Genomic DNA, 25,139 nt, shown 5'->3' with positions numbered 1-25,139 from the left:
ATAATTGTACGTGTGGGGTACAGAGATGCGGTAGTATTTTGAAAATCATGTTAAAATCCTATTGCACACAGTGAGTCCATGCAACTTAGTGTCCTGTTAAGCACATTTTTACTCCAACTTCTTTAGGTTTGCCATTACAAAAGGGTTGAATACTTTGATGCAAGAGTTCATTTCTTATTAATTTGTAAACATTTCTAAAAACGTATTTCCACTTTGACATTATGGGGTATTGTGTGGCATAATCTCAATGTAATCCATTTTAAATTCAGGCTGTAAACAATAAAATGTGGAAAAGTCAAGGGGTGTGTATACTCTCTGAAGGCACTGTAATTACCCTCACTGAATTTAATAGACTAATGTAGATTTCTACACCGTTTAAGTGTCCTTTTTCATTGAGTCCTAGTAAAATGAGAACGACAAGATGTTCGCAAGAGGACTACCCGGTGGATGTGATTGTAGACCATCTGAAAAGTAGACTTTTTTTTAAGACTCAGTAATGGCTTGAAGGGTAAAGGAACAGACTGGTTTCAGGTTGACTTAGACTTTGGATGTGTCAACCCTGATAGGAGCAGAGCACCTGGATGTGAACAAGTCACAGAGCTCTGCTACAACAGCAAAGACCAGGGCCCATATTCACAAAGCATCTCCGGTAAAAGGTCCTAGGAATCCTGATAAAACTTGTTTTTAAAACATTTTTAAAAAACTCCCAGCTCAGAGTAGATTAAGACAACGCCCAGACAAACTCTCAGCTGGAAATCACGACAGTTTGAGGTACCGCAAAGGAAAGATAGTGAGGACAGTCATTGACATTGTTGCAAACGATGGGGGAAAAACTTCAGACAACCACGGAGAATGTGACTACATGTTAATGTTGCAATGGGAAAACGTTTGACATAATTTCACGTGACACAATTTCTCTTATCGCCTAATATATTGGCATGCATAACTTTTTTTTTTTAACCAATTCTGATGGTTGTTAAAATCATCATTTTGACAATATTGCAGTTATATCAAAACACTCGTCACTCCCGTTCTAAAAACGAATTCGCTTCGGCACAGTCGGCCTCAAGTCACTTGCCAATAATGATTCATACAACTCGTGAAAGGTCTATAAAATTGTTATCGAACACAATCAAAGGCAACATAATTCCTAGATTCCTTCAAGTGCCCAATTTGGGCATCTTTAAAAAATAAAAATAAAATACGTGGTATTGCACTCCAAAGGGATAACTTGAAATAACAATGTAATTCAATAATGGAAATACATTTATTTATTAACCTATGTTATAAGTATTTAGGCATATCATCTGAAATCATTGGTAGAGGCACAAGAGATACTGTTGCATATACTGTAGATCTAGATTATTTATGGATTGAAGATATAGAATTAGAAAACACAAACAACTCCAAAGCAATTGCATGTGGCACAGGAACCACTGACTCACTGGATTATTGATCAAGACATCTGCTGGTAATTTAACTGTTTAGGACAGCTCATGAGCTAGAATAGTAGAACTTCTGACGAAGCGAAAATAAATTCTGTGGAAAAACAATTAAATGATAAATATAACATTTTAACATGTTTTTCTTTCTCCAACTATCTGGTTTATTCAGGATGGCTGCCCCTTTCCCTCACCTCACCTCACCTCACATGGTTTGCCCTTGCTGCCCTGAAAGATATAATTAATTTGACAGGAATTCCAAACAGCCTGTAAGAGGTCTAGATTGATCCATCACTATGTGCAAAGGGAACACTTTCTGTTTGGAGTTGTGCACAGCTGAACATTGAGCACGACACCTTCAATATTCTGGGCAAACTTCAAAACACCATCAGTTTGTCATGAACTAAAACATATGGAAGGAAAAAGTTCAAACTTACTAAAATACCCTTGGAATAAACAGTTTACAATTTTGACTTATTCAAAGTCAATGAAGTAGTGCCGAGACTGAATTATTTCACAGATTTAATAGTCATCTGAGAAGAATTGTGAAAGAAAATCACTCCAATCTTCACACCACAAGTCACAAAACCATAATATTTTAAAAGGTGTTTATGGTGATTGATGTCGTGTCTTCCAGGCAGAATATTGTGATCTGTCCACGCACTAATACCAAATATCTCAGTGTAATAAATGTGTAATGAAGTCAAGGGAATACATGAGGCGGATAATGATAGGCATTATGGAAACAGCCTCAATTATATATATATATATAAAAAATAAACAATTGAGGCCGTGACAAAATACATTTGAAATAAATATTTACAGTACATCAAAATGCATCACAGTAGAAGAACGCGAGAGAACGGCAGAGTTTCAAAACTAATGCGTCACATCTTCAAAAACCTTCCAAGTCACAACACCTCACCTCCACTACAGTCAGTCACAGTTTTTCCTTCTCCAGCCTTCTACTTCCTCTTCTCGTTCTCAACCTTGCGCCTTCCCATACTCCAACCCTGTTGACATTCTTTTTCCCATCTTTGCTCTGGACTACACGTATTCCTTTAGGGGCACGCTGTTGGAGGTGATCGGTTTCGGAGGATCAGGTGCGAGGGGGGAGGGGCGCGTGTTAGGAAAGCTCCGGCCCATGTACCCCCGGCGGTACTCCCCTCCTCCGCTCTCGATATGGGGGCAGGTGCTGCTCAGCACGGCCCCGCTGATCATCAGAATAACCGCAGATGCCCAGCCCAGGTAGATCGCCTGGCCCAGCTCTCGCTTGTACATGACAGGCACTTTGGGGTTGTAGAAGTCCTGGACCACCGTGTTGGCGGTCCAGGAGACGGGCACCAGCACGCACAGGCCCGTCAGGATGAATAGCACGCCGCCGGAGAGGGCGATGCCTGCCTTGGCCCGGCGGTCGTCACCAGCGCACGTGGTGCATTTCATTCCACAGCAGGACACGGTGCAGGACAGCCAGCCCAGGAAAATTGCCACACACATGAGGGCACGAGCTGCCTGGAGGTCCGGGGGCAGAGCCAGAATGGAGTCGTAGGTCTTGCACTGCATGTGGCCCGTGGCCTGGTAGATGCAGTTCATCCAGATGCCCTCCCACTTGATCTCGGAGGTGAGGATGTTGCTGCCGATGAAGGCAGACACCTTCCACTGAGGCAAGGCCGTCACAGCGATGGCCATGACCCAACCTGTTACCGCACAGGTGAAGCTGATCAATTGCATGCCTGTGTTGACCATGATGGCTGCTCTTGATGTCTTCTGACCACCTGAAACTGACCTTTGCCCTTGTCTAAGTCTTCTTTCCCACTTCAAGGCCCACTCCTTTGCTATACCTGCCTGCTCTGTCTGGGCCTTTCACAATCCTGAATTTGAGTCACTCACTGTCCTTTTCTGGAATTACTTTCCTTTCTCAAGCTTCTTATGTCTCTGTTTCTTTTCAACATCTGGTCAGATGTCTTCAATGTAGCTTTTATTTTTTAACTCGAGGTTTTTCCCCACCAGTGATCGGAGTGACAGGTGGTGGCAGAGGGAGAGAAGACTCCATTGCTTTCCTCCCTCTATCTATTTAAATGATTCATTATTTAAGAAGCAATGACTGTGCAGCCACTTGTGGCAGCTCCCCTATTTTGGATTGATTGAGCTTCAGAGACGTCACCATCAGACCCAGTGGGTTTGTGCGTAGGGTACAATTGGATGTCAGCAGTTCTGGCCCTGTAACCTCACACTAACCCAAGCGCGGAGCTGATTACATGAAGTGTCTATTACCCCACAGGTTTGGTGTGGCCTTACCTAGATGGGTCATGCCAATAGAACCTGATACTCGATCAAGGGACTTCGCTGAAGATGTACGCCATCGCTGGTTGTCAAAAACAACTGACACAGTCCCATGAGCAAAGAGGTTCCACAGAAGGTAAACAAAACGACCGATATCTTGATAAAGCGCAAATAAGGGCTTGGTCCAATTCTGGCCTTTTTCCAAGTGCATCCAAACTATGCCTCCAAATGCAAAGCTTGATGGTTGATGCAAAACAAGTTTCACCGCTACAGCTTAAAATGGAGTTAGGGTGTCTTGGAGAACAAAGCCTTGGAAAATGAAGCGGCAGACCTCAGCTGGCGCTGGCGCCTGCTGGAGTGTCTTCGTCACAAAGGGCTCAGCCTGTCGAAGCCACTTCAGCCTCAACGCAGGTTCAGCTTTCTGCCCCCCCCCACCCCACTGGGTCAGTCCAACCCGGGTGTTAGGGTTGATAGTAGGTAAGACTACTTAGTCAGACTGCCAGGTAAGTGGAATAGTCAGTCAGTCCCTCCCATCTTCAGAACAGCCTCAGTTTACTGTCAACCTGTGAGAGCAACACTGTGTGCCTGGAGAGAGGGAACGAGACAGTACAGGGGGAGGGAGAGTGGTATCTGTAGGTCAATCAATAAACAAAGCCAATCTAGGGGGCCCATACAATGGGTCTTAAATGCTCTGCTTTTCTCTACTCGTCTCTAAAGGAGCATTTTACATATGTTTTATGTCTGGGGGTTGCAGCAAAAGGAAGAGATGGCTAAAAAGCAGGCTAGGTGGAGTGGATGTGTGTGAGCAGAATGAACCGGACTACAAAGCTGAACACCCTCATGAGAAATACAGGTCAGGTGTAAGCATTCACTTTCCATCAAAGGTGGTGTTACCTAAACAAGTGCTATTAAAATGTACTCTAACATTTCATTTATAAAATGTATAAATTTAGGTAGTTTGATTCTTTCACTCTTGGATGAAAATATGGTCACAAATAAAATGGCAGATATCCCACTTTATGGATTATAATCAATGGATTTACACTTTACTGCTGCCTTCAGTTACAAGTGCAACTGTGTATACTGGCCAATAGCACAACTGTGATGGAGAACAAATTAAATTTTTATTTCTGCTCACGACATCATTGATCCTTGGTGTGCCTATGTTGATGAATTAAATATGGCAACAAGATCCGCGGTTTGAGTTTCCTTTGTGTGAGTAGGACCTCTCCTTGACAACGGTGGTCATGACAACAGCACAGGAGCGGGGGAAAGAGGAGCAGAGGCAAAGGATAGCTGTCTATTGTGAATGAGACATGTTTACCTGTGGTACTACATTTGATGAATACCACAGCATAAGAAATCCACTGGAGTCATTAGCGCACACACACACACGAAAGTCAAAAGAAATGATTGACAAATATATTGCCAGGTTTCCATTGATTTGTCTAGTCGGTGCTTCAAAAGGCTGTACACACAATGTTATACAGAACAGGATGTGTGCGCATACACCCGAACACACATAAGTAGTACATTTAAGATGGACATCCGAGTGTATTCATCTCTGAGATAGAACTATCAGCTGACCACATTACTTATTGTCCCAAGTCAACAAATGCTGTCAACAAGTACCCTAGAGACTTCAGATTTTTATGACGGAGGCCTGTGCCTCCGTCATAAAGTGACAGCTTCTTATCTTTGATTACCTTAAACTGTGAGTAAGGAGGGTTTTTTCCCCCAGGAGTCCCATCTCCTCAGACTGCTATTTGTCAGCCAATGAGCCAATAACAGACCTGTCCTGCCCACAGAGAAAACATTGCCATCTACTGGCCTATGCATGTAATCACTCAACAAATGTATTAGTACATTTATTAGTAAGAATATATTATAAAATGGAATAGAAGACTAGCGTTTTCCCTTTGTGTCATGTGTGTTGTTGGGATAAAAATAAGGAATAAAGAGGAAACACCAGCATATGATATAGGCATAAAATACCAATTTATTACTTTACACAATAACAAATATTCCCTGCAGGCTAAAAAAAAAAAAAAAGTTTAAAACATGTCACATAGCAATACAGCAAGTGATTGGGCACCCTTGTGGGAGGGGCTTGAGGAAGCCCCACCCCTCCCCAGCAGGTCAGACAGGGTACTGTTCTATTGCTGTTGGACAGTCACACAGCTCAGACCACTAGCAGAAAACAGCAGAGCTACACACGAGAATAAAGAACTAAAAAAAAAATGTACTTACACTTACAATGTCAAATAACAAATCTGTAGATATTATATCAAAGAGGAATTAAAAAATAAATCATGCTCTCTTTCAAACGGGGCACAGAAAGAATGGATCGTTAAAAATGTTAAAAAGAGGTATTCCTGTGGCTGTGGACGCCTTGGGCGAGGCCCCCCACAGAGAGGAAGTGCGCTTGTGTGGGTGGCCAGCAGGGTGGCGCCACGAGACTAGGGAGCCCCGAGAGGCGTGGCAGGGGCACAAACCAGGAAGTGGAGGCCTAAATGGACGCTACACTGGGGCCTGTGAGGGGTCGAGGGGTAAAGTCTTTACCGGGCCCACGTTTGAAGAAAGTACCTCGTTTGTCTTCGGGTCACGATGCAAAGGCTCGAACGCTCAACCTCCAGCGGCCTGTGCCTCCGTTTTTTTTTTAACTGACATTTGTGTAGGAATCTTTCAAAAACATCTTGAAGAGACTGGACAATATTGCTAGCCTAAAACAGTCTCACTAAATTCATATACATTTACCCAATATTTCTTCTCCTTCTGTCTCACTTGATTCTAAAAGTGTATTTTTATTTTCTTTATTTTTTTTATTTTTAGGGACAATACTCTGGCATGCAGGTGAGAAAAGTCTAAATGTTTTGACCTTTTTTCTCAGTGCCTAAAGAGCTAGTCCACCGAATGCACATTCCCACTGATTGATACAGGCAACAAAAAAAAAACTAGTTACAGCGACAGAGAGCAGACCAACAGCCACGTCGACAAGAAGAATTATACATTTTTCCACATTCGAAAACTGGATTTAGAGTTAATATTGCTTTGCAATGATAATATGTTCAAAACTGAGGAGTCAACACCGCCTTTTGGATCCCCTGCTAGGAGACCACACCCACATCCTGCACACTCCTCCAGTCTGGTCACACCCACAGAGGGCCACAGACTACAACACCTGGCTCTCTGCAGCCCCCTTTCCCCGTAGGAAAACTAGTGCACGTCTTCAACAGCTCAGCCCCGCCCCTCAAAACTTATTGCATGCAATGCCTGGAACCCCACCATGCTTCGCTCCCACAGGCCGGCGCCCAAGCCCTCGACAGGCCGGCGCCCAAGCTCTCGACAGGTAGGGGCTCAAACTCAATCATAGCAAACCTGCTGCTTTACGGATGGTTTATTACAAAAGGGTTTTTCGCAGAGCCAACCCTGGCGAGGTGGGTGCACCGCAGTCGTCCCCCCCCCCACCACCCACCCACCCTCACCGCAGTCTTGCACGGCAATAACCTTAACCACGACTGGTTAAATAGGATCTTTAACCGTGGTCGTGACTGGTCAGGTGTTCTTAGGTCCATGGGCAGTGTTTATGCTTTATGTCAATTCATATCCGGTTTTCAAAACCTTATTTAAAAAATACAAAAAAAACACCAAAAGTTTAGACTTGAATAGATATACTTGTTCAAATACACACAAACAGTCATAGATACACATTATGAAGTTCTAAAAATTCTACTCATTGCCTATTTCATACTTCTTTTTACCACTCGCTCGGTCCCAGTTTCTTCCTAATGCCAGCTCTGATTGTCACCTTTCTTCCATTTCGAACCGAAATCCCCTGCTGCCAACAGTACTCTTCTGCCTCCTGTTTTACCAGTCTGGGGTAACGGTGATAGCTCAACAGAGAGCTTTCCTACTGGAGAACACAGCCAAACCCTTCCCTACTACATCACTGAGGAGCAGAAGGGAGCATAAACCGATACACCTTGGGCCTCCCTCCACCGTAGGCCAGAATGCTACCAAAGTGTGCAAATCTAAACCCAGCCACTCTTACCCTGATCTCATAACTACACATCCGATTGCTGCCAGTCTGATAATTATCATAATCGTAGATAACAACATCAAATATAACTACTAAGTCTGAACAATAGTTAAGATTAGCCACAAAACGGTTTTATATTAAACTCTTACAAATTCTGCTTTTTGATTCTGATGTATAAATGCATAAAAAGGTAAGAGAGAGTGCCCTCTGTTGCTTGCCTAGCGTCCCGGGTCAGTGCAATGAATTGGCCGGTAGCAAAGGAGACCGCAAAAGTTAAGCGAATGGGTTTTCCGCCTCCGAAAAATTCAGACGACTAGCGCCTTGCTAAAAAAACGTGCGCCGCCCTAACAATGTCATAACCATTCAGACAAACAGGTTTAAGGGATGAATCCCCTTCCTCACATGGGGCACCAAATAAGGCGGCTTAGCCCAATGCCGTAACCCCGCAAAAGCTCTCAACCATTCAATAGGTCCCAATGCCGAGTCAATCACATCGGCTAAACCACGGTTGCTACTGCTACACATACACTCACCGGCCTCTGTGAAGCCTGTATTGTTCAATCTGTTCTATAGATGTAAATATTAATATATATATGTCATGTGTGAATATATAAAAAAAAAACATCAAATCTGAGGCATTTACAGCAGTTCTTGATTTTCCCTTTACAATTCAGTGGCCTGCCATGAAACACACACACACGTATATACACAAACACACACGCACACACACAAACACACACTCAAGGACTTAATTCTTCGCTAAATGGGAGAAGACTAATGGGTATGGATACCCAGGGGACCTCGCTTGTAAAAGACTGAAGAAAAGGAGAAAGTTAAAACACGATCATAAAAGAAAAAAAAAAAATATATATATATATATATCATTCTCAAAAGATCCTCTCCACCCATGTTTCCATGCAAACCCCCCATGACCCCCCCAACCCAAGAACTTGACAGATTTTCGCCCCCCGAAAGGGCTTTGAGGTAAAAAGTAGTCCTGCTTAGCTGGGAGAGCTAAGAGCTGCCACTGACAATTGGCGTCAGTCCGCTCCATTGCTCAGTGTATCTTTCAAAAACAAGAGACATTCAAAAACAAACAACGCCCACCCCCTCCCAAAAAAAATGGCTCAACTTGTGTTTTTTGTTTGTTTTCTCTGTGCATCGGAAACCCCAACGGTCTCTCGGTGCCGGATTGCTGGTAGAGGGCGGCTTCGATCGGGAACGCCGGATGTCGTTTTTCCCAAAAAGGAAAATACTTCACTGGCTTCGAACCGCTTTGGTGCACATCAAGACGCAAGACAAAGATAGAGAAAGACTGGCAAAAAGAAAGAGAGGAGAGATAGAGGACAGAACTGCACACATTGCTCACGTGGCTCAGGCGAAATACATAGTGTGCTGAGTGTCATAGTGGATCTGGACTGCCTTGGCCAGGGCAAGGGGGTCCCGACCATTACTCTGGCCCGACACGTGGCTGCCCTCCGCACTGCAGGACAGGACGAGAGAGATGGGCCAGATGCATGACAAAAGTAAGAGAAAAAGAAAACAGTAGTGGATTTGTTGGGCTCCACCAACTGTAGTCATATTGAACAACATGTACCGTAATGTATGTGTCAACATGCCAAACAAAAACGGTATATTCAGTAAAGCTAGATACACAATGTTGCAGATATAAATCGAACATATAGGGCAGCTAACAGAGTCCATTCGTGTCTGTTCTGACTAAAATAACATTTCCTGTTTATCCGTGATACCCCTCAGTATTCTCGCCTTGTGCCTTGCCACTCATCATTACCTGTCGTGATCTTTGTCCACCAGGTGGTAGCGGGCGCGGAAGGCCACCAGCCGGGCGTAGTAGGCTGGCGCGGGGATGGAGACAGAGCGGGTGCAGCGGACGTAGGTGTGGCACAGCTGGTAGGTGAGCAGCTGGAGCTCGTCGGCCGTGAAGCAGTTGTCGTCCCACAGGACGTGGTAGTGGGAGGGCCGGCTGGTGCCCTGGATCCCAGCATGGCTGCACAGGTAGAAGTCAAACTCAGAGGGGTGGGTGATTGTGCTGTCCACCGTGGTTCCGGCTGGGACGTTGCCACTCTTTCCAACCTGTAGGGGGAGACAGCTGTGATTACAGACAGACATGCTGGAGTGCTCGTCGAAAAAGGGGCCATTGTTTGCAACCCCTCTAACTTCAGCTGTGTCTAAATCATCAATCCAGTGAAATGCCAGCTCAGAGGTTACTCCAAGGATATGTGGTTGGAGAGGTGCATTTAAAAAGTATTGGAACACTGCCACAGCCCTCCCTCATGAAATACTGTTCGTAGACGTTGCCCCTAACCACAGATACAGGGTCAGAGGTTTCATCCCCCTGATACAGTTGGGTAATCTGATCCTATACCTGCGGATAATTTAAACCTCTACATCAGGGGTGTCAAACTCAATTCCTGGAGGGCTGCGTGTCTTCGCTCCTCCCATGTACTTGAAAGATACATATATCTTTTTTTTATGAACTCCCATCAAAAACCAGACACAGCCCTCCAGGAATGGAGTTTGACAGCCCTGCTCTACACGGGTCTCCGCTCACTCTCTCGGTCTTGTCTGAGCAGAAGAGGCGGGTGTGGTGGCGTTTCTGAACCACGATGTAGGTGATGCCCGGTCGGTAGTCCTCCTCTAGGCTGATACAGGCCTTCCTGATGGCAATCAGCTCTGGCCACGCCACCTACACACAGTCACACACACATGGGGAAGAGATTTTTTTTAAAGTGAGCTTCACATTGAATGGAAAATTGCATTGCTATGACTCTCTGGTTGAAGCGAAGTCGGTGGCTTTAACATCAGAATTGGGCTGCCTGTGTATTGCCCAATTATTGGCAAAAGATCGGATTGGTCAAAAGAAAAACAAAATCATTGCAAAATAACTACTTTGAGGGAAAATGTACTTACTATGACTGTGATATGTGGTTGTCTCAGCTAGCCATCTGAAGATGAATGCACTAATTGTAAGTCGCTCTGGATAAGAGTCTGCTAAATGACTCAAATGTAAAATCAGAATTGGGCTGCCTGTGTAAACGCAGCCAGATCCTATATCCAGGGCACTATGACAAATTCAAATATCTATACAAATTTCTTTGGTCTCAAAGTTGTAGAGACAGGCTCCAATTGGAGAGGGAGGTCCGTCTGAATATACTTTTGAGTCACTATTGCACCGTCAATGCCCCTGACAGGGTTTCGGCTGGGGTGAAAGTATTTCATCAACAAAATTATTACAATATAGCTCCCAGTATGTCAAGGGGCAGGGCTCCAGACTGCGACCATTTAGTCACATTTCGTGACCCTTTGACTTGGCTGTGCGAGTAAAGAAAAATGGATTGGTCACATCATTACATGGTCACCTCACTCAAATTTTTAAAAACGTCCTATTTGTTTGCTGGCTAAAACCATGATTTGGTCAAACAGTTTTATTTATTTCACCTTTATTTAACCCGGTAGGATAGTTGAGAACAAGTTCTCATTTACAACTGCGACCTGGCCAAGATAAAGCAAAGCAATGTGACAAACAACACAGAGTTACACATGGAATAACAAGCATACAGTCAATAACACAATAGAAAAAGTCTATATATGGTGTGTGCAAATGAGTTAAGGCAATAAATTGTCCATAGTGGCAAAATAATTACAATTTGCCAATTAAACAACACTGGAGTGATAAATGTGCAGAAGATGAATGTGCAAGTAGAGATACTGGGTTGCAAAGGAGCAAACAAAAGAAGAGTATGGGGATGATGTAGTTGGACAAGGAGAAAGGGCTTTACATAATGGAAGACTATATAATGAATGTAAGGGCTGGGGTCAATTTGCTTCTCACATTGTATTATTTTCTTGATCCTTTATTTAACCAAGTAAGGCACCTTGTGCTGGGGACAATAAAAGGCCACTCTAAAATGCTCAGTTTTGTCACAACAATGCCACAGATGTCTATAGTTGAGGGAGTGTGCAATTGGTACGCTGACTGTAGGAATGTCCACCAGAGCTGTTGCCAAAGAATTGATTGTTCATTTCTCTACCAAACACCACCTCCAAAGTCGTTTTAGAGAATTTGGCATTACGTCCAACCCGACATCAACAGCAGATCACGTGTAACCACACCATCCCAGTATCTCCACATCCGGTTTATTCACCTGCAGGATCATCGGAGACCAGCCACCCAGACAGCTGATGAAAATGAGGAGTAGTTCTGTCTGGCTCCCCAGTGGGTGTCCCTGGCTCCCAAGTGGGTGGGGCCTATGCCCTCCCAGGCCCAGCCATGGCTGTGCCCCTGCCTAGTCGTGAAATCTATCGATTAGGCCCCAATTTATTTATTTCAATTGACACATTGAAACTGGACAGTTTTCTCAATCTCTTCATTCAAAGACTTAATCATTGACACTCTTACTGACAGTTGTGGCTGCTTTGTGTGATGTATTGTCTCTAACCTTCTTGCCCTTTGTGCTGTTGTCTGTGCCCAATAATGTTTGTACCATGTTCTGTGCTGCTACCATGTTGTGTTGCTACCATGTGTTGCTACCATGCTGTGTTATGTGTTGCTGCCTTGCTAGGTTGTCTTAGGTCTCTCTTTATGTAGTGTTGTCTCTCGTCGTGATGTGTGTTTTGTCCTATATTTATATTGTATTTATTTATTTTAATCCCAGGCCCCCGTCCCCGCAGTAGGCCTTTTGGTAGGCCGCCATTGTAAATAAGAATATGTTCCGAACCCTTTATTTTCGGCACTAAACTACTTCCATTAATTTTTTCCATTAGTTTTGTGTTCGTGCTAGACCAAAACAACCAACATGTACGTGCTCGTGAGCGACTTGCCTTCCCATAAAATGGTGAAGCCCAAACTGTTCGAACGCTACAGACAGACGCTGTAAAAGCAGTAAAATCGAGTACCGTGACGATTGTGTGGGTCGTAGAGCAAAACGGAAAACACTATCGAACACCGTCATATTTTGAAGGACAAACCGTTCGGGCGCTACAGACATTTGTTCTAAAACTGATTTTTCAGGATGTCTCATTGGTCTGACAAACGCCGCTGTTGCTCTGCCACCTTTCACCGCAGACGCGGAAGGGCGAGATTGGTGGATTGAGATACATTCAACGAAAGGATTTTATTAATTTTTTTATTGTTTTAAATGTTCTCTCTAGATTAAAACAGACAGATTTGATGGGGAAGCACGTGAAATGCACATCTGCCACTGAGTGCAAAGGGTAACAGGCTACAACATTTTTTTTAGGACACTCAATTGACTGTTTAATAGATTAATACATAGCCGTGAGTATTATATGTAGTGTCAGCGATCTACCTCATGTGTTCTGAGCTTTCACTTCCTTGTGGTGAATTAAGACCCCTATGACATTAGTGCACAAATATTTAGGCAAATCCATCTCTATTGCACAACAAAATTGAGAAGCCCCATTTCAAAAGAAAAATATAACAATACCCCCATTGGTCACAATACATGGAAATCACTGGATTAGGTTGCACATCAAATGATCTTGAATCATGCATTTCTGCTTGGATGTGTTCGATGAAACGACTTACTTCTTGACTAGCCTACCATCTCAGAAATCTACGACACAATCTAATGACTTCAGGTGATAACAAAAAAAATGTATAATCCATTGTGTGACGCTGCTGGGGGAAGAAATTGGTGCAACTAAAACACGGGCTGGTGCCACCAACTGAAAAAAAATGTCATCTGGGGCCCAGTCAAGGGGTGTGATTTTTTAAAAATCTGCTGCTGAGTAATGCGTTCTTCTGCCAATGCTATACAAAAAAATCTGTTGGTAGGACAAGGCCATGTATGTTTGTGCACATGGAAGTCAGTGATTTCGGTGACTAAAATGGCCCATTTTTTATGACATACATACATACATGCATGTATGCATGCATGCATGCATGCAATAAACAATGGGCCATACACACACACACACACACACACACACACACACACACACATATATATATATATAAATAAAACTAGACGAAATCCTTGTTCAAATGCCAAAAATGTGACTTAATTATATTTTAGTCAAAATAACAAAAACTAGACTACATAAAATAAAAAAGCAGTGCCAAAATAAACACTGGCACCTTCTAAACCCTTTGAGTACTGATAGCATATGCTACCCTTTATACCACTTAAGGTATTGCAAAAGGGCTGCGAATTAAAGCCTTATTTCATCTGAAATTTCAACAAAGAATAACTACTCAAAGGGTTAACCAGCCACCGACTCAATACAACACGCCATTTTGATCATGTAATTCAAATGGTCAATTCAGTCCAAGGAGAGAGAACTGAACCTAATGAACCGAAATGCCACACACCAGACACGAATCACCCTCCCAGTTACCTGTTTCATTTGGCCCTCGGACACGCCGCCGCGGTAGTAGATGATGCGGGTGGGCTTGAAGCGCGTGGACTTGTAGAACTGGATCAGCAGCTCGCGCACCATGTTGGTCAGGTCCTGGATGACCTCCTGGCTGTACAGCTGCTCCTGGGACAGGTCCTGGCGCGACGTCTGCACGCGCACCGTGGCACAGTAGCGGCTGGGGTGGCCGTCCATGCTGCCCACCACCGCCGCGATGGAGGGCTTCTTGCCGTCACCGGCTGGAGGGTGAGTGACGTCTGCCCCCAGGAAGATGACGGGTTGCTGGAACACAGAGGGTCTGGGGAGAAGAGGTTGCAATTTTTTAAAATTAAAAAAGGCAGATTTGGCAAATAAAATAAACAGAGTTTATGTCACGTGTTGCTTTGCTTTCAGAGAAGAGGTATAGGTCTGACACAATACAGAACACATTTGATTGACATGTCATGAGGTAATTTTATGTTGTGTGGGTGTATAGTGCCTTCGCTGATGACTAAGCAGTGGGTGCATTATTCCCAGTTTTACTGCATTTTGTTGCCTGCAGGCAATTTCGTCAAAGCAACGAAGGCTTGGAAGACCATCGTGAGAACATCCGTGAGGGTCAACAGTGAGGGTCAACCCGAGTTAATGAGTGAGTGAGTGAGTGAGTGTCGTCACCTCTGATGGGGCACCAGGACGTTGTTGATGCCTCCCAGCTTGGCGTTGATCTTGAGGCAGAGGTTGGAGAGGGTCTGGGGGGATGTCTTCACCACGTTCTTCACCTGGACACACTGAGTGGCCATGCCCAGGAGAGTGTCTCCTACCCGCTTCACCTCCGCTGTGGCACCAGGACCACAGAATAATAATGTAGCGCTAATAATCTCAAATGCAAAGTGAAAACAGTAGCTAGCAGATTGGTTCTCTTAACATACTAAGCAGGAGGAGTGAACTGGTGTTCCCTCAATTTCCACTAGTGACTTGAGGGTGTTCTTTCCCCTACCGCCATTTTCAATTCTTCCAATTATATTTATCAAATATTTTAGGCAAAGTCATGCAAAACCATAAGACATAGGAAATGCATCAAAAGACAAAACAGACTAATTAAAGTTAGTTTGCCCTTTCAAACAAAATCGATTTCCCAAACAAAGAGGTATGAAAGTTATTCTTACCGTAGACAGGGGTTTTGCCGGGCAGGATGACCACGATAAGCTGCAGTCCCACATAAGACAGCTTGAGGTGTTTGAACATGGGTTCCACGCTGTCCGCTCCCTGGGCGTATTTACAGAAACACGGCTGGCCCTGGATGGGCATACCGGCATCCTTCGAGATCTTTCTCAGTTGGTCTGTGAAGCTCCTAGAAAACCCATGAACAAACGTTTAGGGACTGTAGTCTAGAGAAAGAAAAGTGCATTCAAACTGTTCAACAATAAGTTCAAGATTTGTGGTCCGAATCCTAACTTAATACATTTGCTCAACTAGTTTGCGTACATCATTGAGAGATGTGAATCATTTTTTAGATAAGCCCACAGATCTCAAGTTTGGATTTGGCCCTAAAATGAGTAGTGGTCACCACACAGACTAAGGAGGGCTATGGGGATTTTTGGGTGGAGTGGTGCGTCTACCAAGGTTGACGGGCAGATGACTCACTTGAGCAGGTCCTCTCTGCACTGTTTCTGTGGGGCAAAGCAGGCCACGGCCCACACCTTGATCTCGATCCCGGCGTAGAACTGCTTCCCCCGCATGTCCCACACGCCCTGGTTGGGCGTGGCAACTGTCTTGTTCTGCGGAGAGAGTCCCTACGCTCTTAGTGAACCCCCCGGTTTAACCAGCCGACACAGCAGATACAACTCCCCAGCCCGCACCACACACACGTTTGGGGTAGAAGATGACTCTTACCACTGATACAGCGACAGATCATTTTACATGTGTGTCTAAATGGGGGTGATTAGGATTGGGAGGGTAGGAGAATCTGACCCTAGATCTGTGTTCAGAAGGAAAATTACACACTATCCCATAGCAAGTAGCTTACAGGTAAAACCTCCACGGGCTAGACAGCACCAGAAGCTTATTCAACAGGGCAGAACATTCATGTATAGAATAGACGTGACTTTCATAGTTACGATTGTACATCTACAGGTGAGCAAATACTTGACAATGCAGGCTTCCACCCTTCCAGTTCTAAACATATTTTGCTGATACACACTTAGGTGCCACGTGTTATTCATTTATCACAACTTATGGAATAAGGCACAGGGGGGTGTAGCCAATATACCACGGCTAAGGGCTGTTCTTATGCACGGCACATCGTGGAGAGCCTGGATACAGCCCTTAGCCGTGGTAGATTGACCATATACACCACAAACCCCAGAGGTGCCTTATTGCTATCATAAACTGGTTACCAAAGTAATTACAACCGTAAAAATACGTTGTCATACCCATGGTATACCACGGCTGTCAATCAGCACTCAGGGCCTGAAGCACCCAGTTTATAATAAAAGAACATAGGGTACAGGTCAAAAGTTGACACCTACTCATTCAAGGGTTTCATAATTTTTACTATTTTCTACTTTGTAGAATTATAGTGAAGACATCAAAACTATGAAATAACACATGGAATCATGTAGTAACCAAAAGTGTTAAATTAAAATATATTTTAAATTTGTAGCCACCCATTTCCTTGACAGCTTTGCACACTCTTGGCATTCTCTCAACTAGCTTCATAAGGAATGCTTTTCCAACAGTCTTGAAGGAGTAGCCACATGCTGAGCACTTTGAAGGAAAAGCAGCCAACACTCTGCGGTCCAATTCATCCTAAACCATCTCAATTGGGTTGATGTCGGGTGATTGTGGAGGCCAGGTCATCTGATGCAGCACTCGATCGCTCTCCTTCTTGGTCAAATAGCCCTCACACAGCCTGAAGGTGTGTTGGTTCATTGTCCCGTTGACAGTCCCAGTGGGAACCACATGCAGAGTTCATCTGCTCATCTACTCTGTGTCTCACAAAAACATGGCGTTTGGAACCAAAAAACTCAAATTAGGACTCAGACGAAAAGGACAGATTTCCACCGGTCTAATGTCCATTGCTCGTGTTTCTTGGCCCAAGCAAGTAGTGGTTTCTTTGCAGCAATTTGACCATGAAGGCCTGATTCACGCAGTCTCCTCTGAACAGTTGATGTTGAGATGTGTCTGTTACTTGAACTCGGTGAAGCATTTATTTGGGCTGGTAACAAATGAACTTACCCTCTTCAGCAGAGGTAACTCTGGGTCTTCCTTTCCTGTGGCGGTCCTCATGAGAGCCAGTTTCATCATAGTGCAAGATGGTTTTTGCGACTGCACTTGAAGAAAAGTTCTTGAAATGTTCCGTATTGACGGACCTTCATGTCTTAAAGTAATGATGGACTGTTGTTCCCCTTTGCTTATTTGAACTGTTCTTGCCATAATATGGACTTGGTCTTTTACCAAATAGGGCTATCTTCTGTATACCCCCCTACCTTGTCACAACAAACCTGATTGGCTCAAACGCATTAAGGAAAGAAATTCCACAAATTAACAGGGCACACATGTTAATTGAAATGCATTCCAGATGACTACCTCATAAAGCTGGTTGAGAGAATGCCACAGGTGTGAAAAGCTGTCAAAGGCAAAAGGTGGCTACTTTGAAGAAACAAATATAAAATAGATTTTGATTTGTTTAAAACATGATTCCATGCGTGTTATTTTAGAGTTTTTATGTATTCACTATTATTTTACATTACAATGTAGAAAATAGTACAAATAAAAGAAAAACCTTGGAATGAGTAGGTTTCCAAACTTTTGACTGGTACTGTATATCAGGATCTGTATCCACAAAGCATCCACAAAGCGTATGAGTGCCACTGCTAATCTAGGACCAGTTTTTAATTTCAGTTCATAATGAATAATAAGATTGTATGAACAGATCCTAGATCAGCACTCCTAATCCGAGATGCTTTGTGGATACAAGCCCAGATATTATCAGATCATTCTAGCTATGAATAGAAGTACCTTCAGTGTTCAGAGCCCAAAGCATCTACTTACATTTTGCATTGTGTCGAGTTAGCTACCCTCTCTTGTAACAATTGGGCAACCATATTGTGTTCTCCAGCAAGCTATACATGTACTAAATGTACAATTCAAGAAAGAAAAAAGCCCTGATCCAGCATGGAATCACATATACATTAGACTGTGATTACACTGAATACTAACACAGTCGTGCACATCACATCAAATGAACAGCAAGTGATGCTAGAGAAAGGTTATCAGTGAATAATTAAGCGATGATTAGCAAAGCTCTCCACTGTAATTACAGCAACATTTTATAAACACCAGCATGATAACACAGTGATGGAGTGACAAACACAAGGAGAGTCGCTTTTCCCATCACAAACCTATTACGGCTACAACAATATAACCATGACAGTTGAAAAGGTCTGAAAGACGTGCCAGTCAAACAAATTAATAACTAACTGCGACGACAAAAGCAATCAGTCCACATTTCAGAGGATGATAAAACTCCATTACCCAGCAGGCCAAACCACTCAAGAAGAGACTGTAAAATGGGCCCAATAAAAGGCGTATAACCCAGCAACACTGTGCCAAAACTGTTTGTACATCTCTATTATAGCTATTTCTGTGACCGAATGTTTTTCTAACGTGCAATTTCAAGCCAAGTTCAGATCAATTATCCATATGCAACGTGGTTTTTACAGTCCACATTGGACCTATAATGATGTCTGTGGAAGACGTCTACCCAAACCAAACACAATTACATTATAAAGACTATACGGAACTTATGTAGAGACCGTGTATATAGCCTACATAAACGCAGCAAAAAACAAACGTCCTCTCACTGTCAACTGCATTTATTTTCAGCAAACTTCTCGTGTAAATATTTGTATGAACATAAGATTCAACAACTGAGACATAAACTGAACAAGTTCCACAGAAATGTGACTAACAGATATGGAATAACAGAAATTGAATAATGTGTCCTTGAACTTTTAACCTTGTTGACCTAAGGTTAAACATCCTTAGGTCAACATCCCCAGTGTTCACATCTCTCATTTTATTTTACCTTTATTTATTTATTTACCTTTACCTTTATTTATTTAAGTCCGTTAAGAACAAATTCTTATTTTCAATGATGGCCTAGGAACAGTGGGTTAACTGCCTGTTCAGGGGCAGAATGACAGATTTGTACCTTGTCAGCTCGGGGGTTTGAACTTGCAACCTTTACTAGTCCAACGCTCTAACCACTAGGCTACCCTGCTGCCTCATGTAAATATTGTTGATACATAAATATATTAAATAAACCATTTGGGAAATCTCCGGACTTTGCTCTTTTCTTCATTAGCATGATGATTTTAAAATTGTATTGGATTTTTCTAATCTGTTAAGACATTGAATACATGTATGTTTAGTTTAGTTCTCTGTGTGAAGCAAGTTCATTTAAAGTTAGGCCTATGTGATTGATCTACATAAACAATGTTAACACACAGTAACCAAAAACCTGATCTAATTTACATATTCAGACAGCATTTTCAGCAAAAATATGCAGCAAACAGAATGTTCGCCACAAATTTACCAGAATTATTTGCCAGAATTTCACACGTTTCCGCAACAGTTTGCCAAGAAACTAATTTGCATGTGAAAATAGGAGCTTGGAGCACATTTGAAGCAAATTTGCCAAATGTTTGCCACAACTGTTTGCTAGAAGCCTGTTTTTTTGATAAGAGTTATTTAATTTAATTGAAATGTGTTGTGTGGCATGAAGTCTCATCCCTTGGTTAATCCACTCACCCTTTTCATTCACACACACGAACACCAACAGCCCCTCTCTCCCGTGATTGGCCCAGCCCAGTGCCCTAGTACTCACCCTGCCACAGTCCCGCCCAGTGTCGGTACTAATCCGTCCCCCATACTGCAGCATGGGTGCTGGGAGGACTCGGCCCGTCACCTCGGTCATGTCGTTGTGCACCACGATTCCGAACTCCTTCAGGTAAGGGTCGGGACCACCCACCATGCTGTTGCTTTTGACCTGGGGGGGACGAAGAGAGAGAGAGGTTGGTGTGAAAAGGAGGAAAAGGGGTTAGAGGCAAGCAGAGACCACATGGATTTCCTGCTAGTGTCTAGAACATTTGCGACCCGCTCCAGGAAGCTAGGCGTATGTCGCACGTCACAGGAAACGCATTTGAACAACAAAAAAGTTAACATTTCTTGGGGCAAGAATTCCTTCCTGACAATGTGAACTTTCTTGTGCCTTAATAACAAACTTGTACCATCTGTAAATACGAACAAAACATGTAAAAAAAAAAATGACAAGTCTAGTTTGTTTAGCCCTGGAAAAAGACAAGAACCTTCCCACTAGCCATGATTGGCTGATAGAACGGATGGGCCGAGAGATCCGTTCGGATTGGTCTACCATTAGCATGCGTCCGTCTATAACAGGAGCTGCTCATTATGTGTAGATAATCCTTTCTACCGCGGCATTTAAGAAATCATGAACTGCAAAAAATTTAAAAAATATAAAGTGTTGCTACTGCTCTTAACATTGCTGCCCTGATTTTAACAGGTGCTAATCAATAGAGCGCACACAATGTGTTTTGTGCGTGGAAGTGCTAAGTAACGAGTCTCAAAACAACACGTCCTGACCAAACATCCACAGCATGACAGTAAACCCAGGGAGTTCTTTCAAAACAGTGCACAACGCTTCGACAGTGGGGGGAAAAAATGATAAGCAGAATTAAGGGAGTACTATCGCTTAGTAGTAGATGTGAGTTTCTCTTTCAAAACAATCCCCTTGTACACAGCTAATAGCTAGCTAACGTTAGTACAGTAGCTAACTAACTTGTTTTGGTGAAGTAAAACCCTAAGTAACTGTAAAGCTGAAGATGGAAAAACTCTGGCCTACTTCCTGTTGAAAACAAGTCTAGGTTGGAACTAATCATTTTTATTCTGGAATCAACTGATTGAAGCAAGATGCTTTTTGGAGGCAAAAAGCATCTACAGCAGTTGGGTTGCTCATCTACAGCAGGAAGCAGTTCCCTGCCTTACTGAGAAAGCAGTAGATGTTCTGGTCCTCAACTCTGGTGTACTTAAAAAAAATTAAATTATAAAACAAGTACAGAAACGCTCAATGCAGAGGATTACCTCAGGGTTGCACTGTCCAGAATTTAGCCCAGAATAAAACATACTTGTTGAAAACTTCAACCAGCCACACACACACACACACACACACACACACACACACACACACACCTCTCATTAGAACGGTGTGTTTTCTCTGTGTGATGTGATCAATCAGTTTATTCCAGTTCAAAATAAAACATTTATTGTATTAACAGCAACAGTTCCAACCTAGACTTTTTTTAACAATACTTTCTACAGTAATTTGTTATCTGTACTGTTACTTAGGGTTGCACTATCAAAAACTGAGCAGCAACCGTTTCAACCTAGACAGATAAACATGAATTGCTATTTATTTCATTGTTATTTGTTTGTCTGTTGCATTTGTTTTAGACATAAGGGCAATTACATGTTGGGATATTTATGTGTAGTTGCATGTTGTTTTCATATGCTTGGGTCCCAGGAAAAACACAGAATTTCGAATTTGGGTCCCAGGCTGAACAACTTTAAGAACCCCTGCTCTAAACAAAAGACGCCACTACGCCGGTAACGATTTCACTGTACCTTTTACACCTTCTGTATCCTGTGCATGTGACAAATCAATTTCGACTTTATTTGATATAGTGTGTTTACCAGAGACGGTAATGTTAACATGACCTGCACCAAAGACCGATTAGGATGTAGGCCAAGGACTAGATCGTGTATTTCTACTACTAATTTCACCCCTTTAAGTCTTTATCTTTGGTTGTTTACTACACTAACTTACTCTGTTTAGCACATGGCCTAACAAGTAAATCCTGGAAGAGATGGGCGGGGCTAAGGCTTAAGAGGGTGTGAACGATGCTGAATGGGTGTAGAGAAAGAAAATCAAATCAAATCAAATTTTATTTGTCACATACACATGGTTAGCAGATGTTAATGCGAGTGTAGCGAAATGCTTGTGCTTCTAGTTCCGACAATGCAGTAATAACGAGCAAGTAATCTAACTAACAATTCCAAAAAAAACTACTGTCATACACAGTGTAAGGGGATAAAGAATAAGTACATAAGGATATATGAATGAGTGATGGTACAGAGCAGCATAGGCAAGATACAGTAGATGATATTGAGTACAGTATATACATATGAGATAAGTATGTAAACCAAGTGGCATAGTTAAAGTGGCTAGTGATACATGTATTACATAAGGATGCAGTCGATGATATAGAGTACAGTATCAACGTATGCATATGAGATGAACAATGTAGGATATGTAGGGTAAGTAACATTATATAAGGTAGCATTGTTTAAAGTGGCTAGTGATATATTTACATCATTTCCCATCAATTCCCATGATTAAAGTGGCTGGAGTAGAGTCAGTGTCATTGACAGTGTGTTGGCAGTAGCCACTCAATGTTAGTGGTGGCTGTTTAACAGTCTGATGGCCTTGAGATAGAAGCTGTTTTTCAGTCTCTCGGTCCCAGCTTTGATGCACCTGTACTGACCTCGCCTTCTGGATGACAGCGGGGTGAACAGGCAGTGGCTCGGGTGGTTGATGTCCTTGATGATCTTTATGGCCTTCCTGTAGCATCGGGTGGTGTAGGTGTCCTGGAGGGCAGGTAGTTTGCCCCCGGTGATGCGTTGTGCAGACCTCACTACCCTCTGGAGAGCCTTACGGTTGAGGGCGGTGCAGTTGCCATACCAGGCGGTGATACAGCCCGCCAGGATGCTCTCGATTGTGCATCTGTAGAAGTTTGTGAGTGCTTTTGGTGACAAGCCGAATTTCTTCAGCCTCCTGAGGTTGAAGAGGCGCTGCTGCGCCTTCCTCACGATGCTGTCTGTGTGAGTGGACCAATTCAGTTTGTCTGTGATGTGTATGCCGAGGAACTTAAAACTTGCTACCCTCTCCACTACTGTTCCATCGATGTGGATGGGGGTGTTCCCTCTGGTGTTTCCTGAAGTCCACAATCATCTCCTTAGTTTTGTTGACGTTGAGTGTGAGGTTATTTTCCTGACACCACACTCCGAGGGCCCTCACCTCCTCCCTGTAGGCCGTCTCGTCGTTGTTGGTGATCAAGCCTACCACTGTTGTGTCGTCCGCAAACTTGATGATTGAGTTGGAGGCGTGCGTGGCCACGCAGTCGTGGGTGAACAGGGAGTACAGGAGAGGGCTCAGAACGCACCCTTGTGGGGCCCCAGTGTTGAGGATCAGCGGGGAGGAGATGTTGTTGCCTACCCTCACCACCTGGGGCGGCCCGTCAGGAAGTCCAGTACCCAGTTGCACAGGGCGGGGTCGAGACCCAGGGTCTCGAGCTTGATGACGAGCTTGGAGGGTACTATGGTGTTGAATGCCGAGCTGTAGTCGATGGACAGCATTCTCACATAGGTATTCCTCTTGTCCAGATGGGTTAGGGCAGTGTGCAGTGTGGTTGAGATTGCATCGTCTGTGGACCTATTTGGGCGGTAAGCAAATTGGAGTGGGTCAAGGGTGTCAGGTAGGGTGGAGGTGATATGGTCCTTGACTAGTCTCTCAAAGCACTTCATGATGACGGATGTGAGTGCTACGGGCGGTAGTCGTTTAGCTCAGTTACCTTAGCTTTCTTGGGAACAGGAACAATGGTGGCCCTCTTGAAGCATGTGGGAACAGCAGACTGGTATAGGGATTGATTGAATATGTCCGTAAACACACCGGCCAGCTGGTCTGCGCATGCTCTGAGGGCGCGGCTGGGGATGCCGTCTGGGCCTGCAGCCTTGCGAGGGTTAACACGTTTAAATGTCTTACTCACTTCGGCTGCAGTGAAGGAGAGACCGCATGTTTCCGTTGCAGGCCGTGTCAGTGGCACTGAAGAGCTCTCCAGTAGGTTTACCAAAACATTCACAGGCCATTTTGGGGTTACAAGTTTATCAACTGCAGTTGATTACCATTTTCTAGCTCAAGAGGCTCTACTTTTATCCAATGTAAAAAATAATTTAAAAAGTTGTTACAAAAGGACCAAATCAAGATGGTGGGTCACATTTTTAGTTGTGAATCAATCATTTAGAGTTCTACCTCAAATCGACTGTCACAAATACCAGTAATGGCTCAATCAATTCATAAAGCCCTTTTTACACAAACAGTTACTTTACACTAACCCAGCCTCGATGATTGGGGGGAAATGTAATATTCAGAGTAGAGAAACCATATGACTCCAGGCAATAGATATGTGTTGGCATTTCAAGACTTGGGACCATTTCTGGACAACCACACACCTTTAGAAAACAGTAACACTGACATGGAAAAACACTCAAAAGACCCAACAGGGCATTTTCCTTGCAAAAAAAACTCCCGGCTGCCTCAGACTACAGCTCTCCACTTCCTGTGTTGCAGTTCACACTTGCGCCACGGAGGGAGTAGTAATGACTCACCAGTCGGCTGATCTCTTCCTGCCTGTCGGGTGCAGAACGTGCTGTAGCTTTGATCATGGTGGAGGTCTGGTTGTCTGTCAGCTTCTTGATGCAGCGCTGCCCGGCCACAATGTTACAAACCTGTATGCAGACAGAGAATAGTTAGTTACTGAATAACGCCATATTCAAGTAATGGAGAAACATGAAAAAGGATTGTTTCTTATGGGACAGGTACTCTCGTTTCCCTCCATTTGGTGCCTAATGAACTGCAGTAAACTGGAAACTAAAGTCTGACCATGCCTACGTCCCAAACCCTTCCTTTTTTTTCCCCAACAATGCATAGGTGCACAGAGTGCATCAGTGATGCCTTCAGGCAATTTCGTCAAAGCCACGAACGCTTGGAAGACCACCGTGAGAGAAACTTGCAGCGATATCTTGAGTGCACTCTATACATACAGTAAGAGTTAATTTGTAGAGTGTGTGTGTGTGTGTCT

At 43.6% G+C, this 25,139-nt stretch overlaps 2 protein-coding genes and 1 non-coding gene across 8 annotated transcripts in view; all 3 read right to left on the bottom strand.

Moving 5' to 3' along the window:
* Positions 1 to 909: 909 nt before the first annotated feature.
* LOC112264877 (claudin-7-like) lies at positions 910 to 4,321 on the bottom strand. The gene has a single exon (XM_024441773.2). It carries the CDS (start codon positions 3,186 to 3,188, stop codon positions 2,490 to 2,492), a length of 699 nt encoding a protein of 232 aa, XP_024297541.1. The 5' UTR covers positions 3,189 to 4,321; the 3' UTR covers positions 910 to 2,489.
* Positions 4,322 to 5,699: 1,378 nt separating this feature from the next.
* LOC112264876 (protein argonaute-4-like) overlaps positions 5,700 to 25,139 on the bottom strand; it is a 36,961-nt gene continuing 17,521 nt past the window's right edge. For 4 of the 6 annotated variants that reach the window (XM_042295705.1, XM_042295708.1, XM_042295706.1 and 1 more), the window contains exons 9-17: positions 24,667 to 24,786; positions 20,033 to 20,194; positions 15,787 to 15,935; positions 15,309 to 15,493; positions 14,818 to 14,977; positions 14,146 to 14,461; positions 10,337 to 10,471; positions 9,557 to 9,858; positions 5,700 to 9,247 (exon numbers count right to left, since the gene is read on the bottom strand). In XM_042295705.1, coding sequence (XP_042151639.1) covers positions 9,139 to 9,247; positions 9,557 to 9,858; positions 10,337 to 10,471; positions 14,146 to 14,461; positions 14,818 to 14,977; positions 15,309 to 15,493; positions 15,787 to 15,935; positions 20,033 to 20,194; positions 24,667 to 24,786 — 1,638 coding nt within the window. In that variant the 3' untranslated portion in view covers positions 5,700 to 9,138. The remainder of the gene's footprint in view (positions 9,248 to 9,556; positions 9,859 to 10,336; positions 10,472 to 14,145; positions 14,462 to 14,817; positions 14,978 to 15,308; positions 15,494 to 15,786; positions 15,936 to 20,032; positions 20,195 to 24,666; positions 24,787 to 25,139) is intronic. The other 2 variants (XM_042295707.1, XM_024441772.2) reach the window with 1 other exon arrangement.
* Positions 24,994 to 25,072, bottom strand: LOC112266248. Its single transcript, XR_002955900.1, has one exon. It is a non-coding gene; the product is annotated as a small nucleolar RNA SNORD35 (small nucleolar RNA).

The sequence above is a fragment of the Oncorhynchus tshawytscha genome, linkage group LG13 (genome assembly GCF_018296145.1).
Source record: "Oncorhynchus tshawytscha isolate Ot180627B linkage group LG13, Otsh_v2.0, whole genome shotgun sequence".
Lineage (NCBI taxonomy): Eukaryota > Metazoa > Chordata > Actinopteri > Salmoniformes > Salmonidae > Oncorhynchus > Oncorhynchus tshawytscha.
This window is presented reverse-complemented; position numbering and strand designations above follow the sequence as displayed.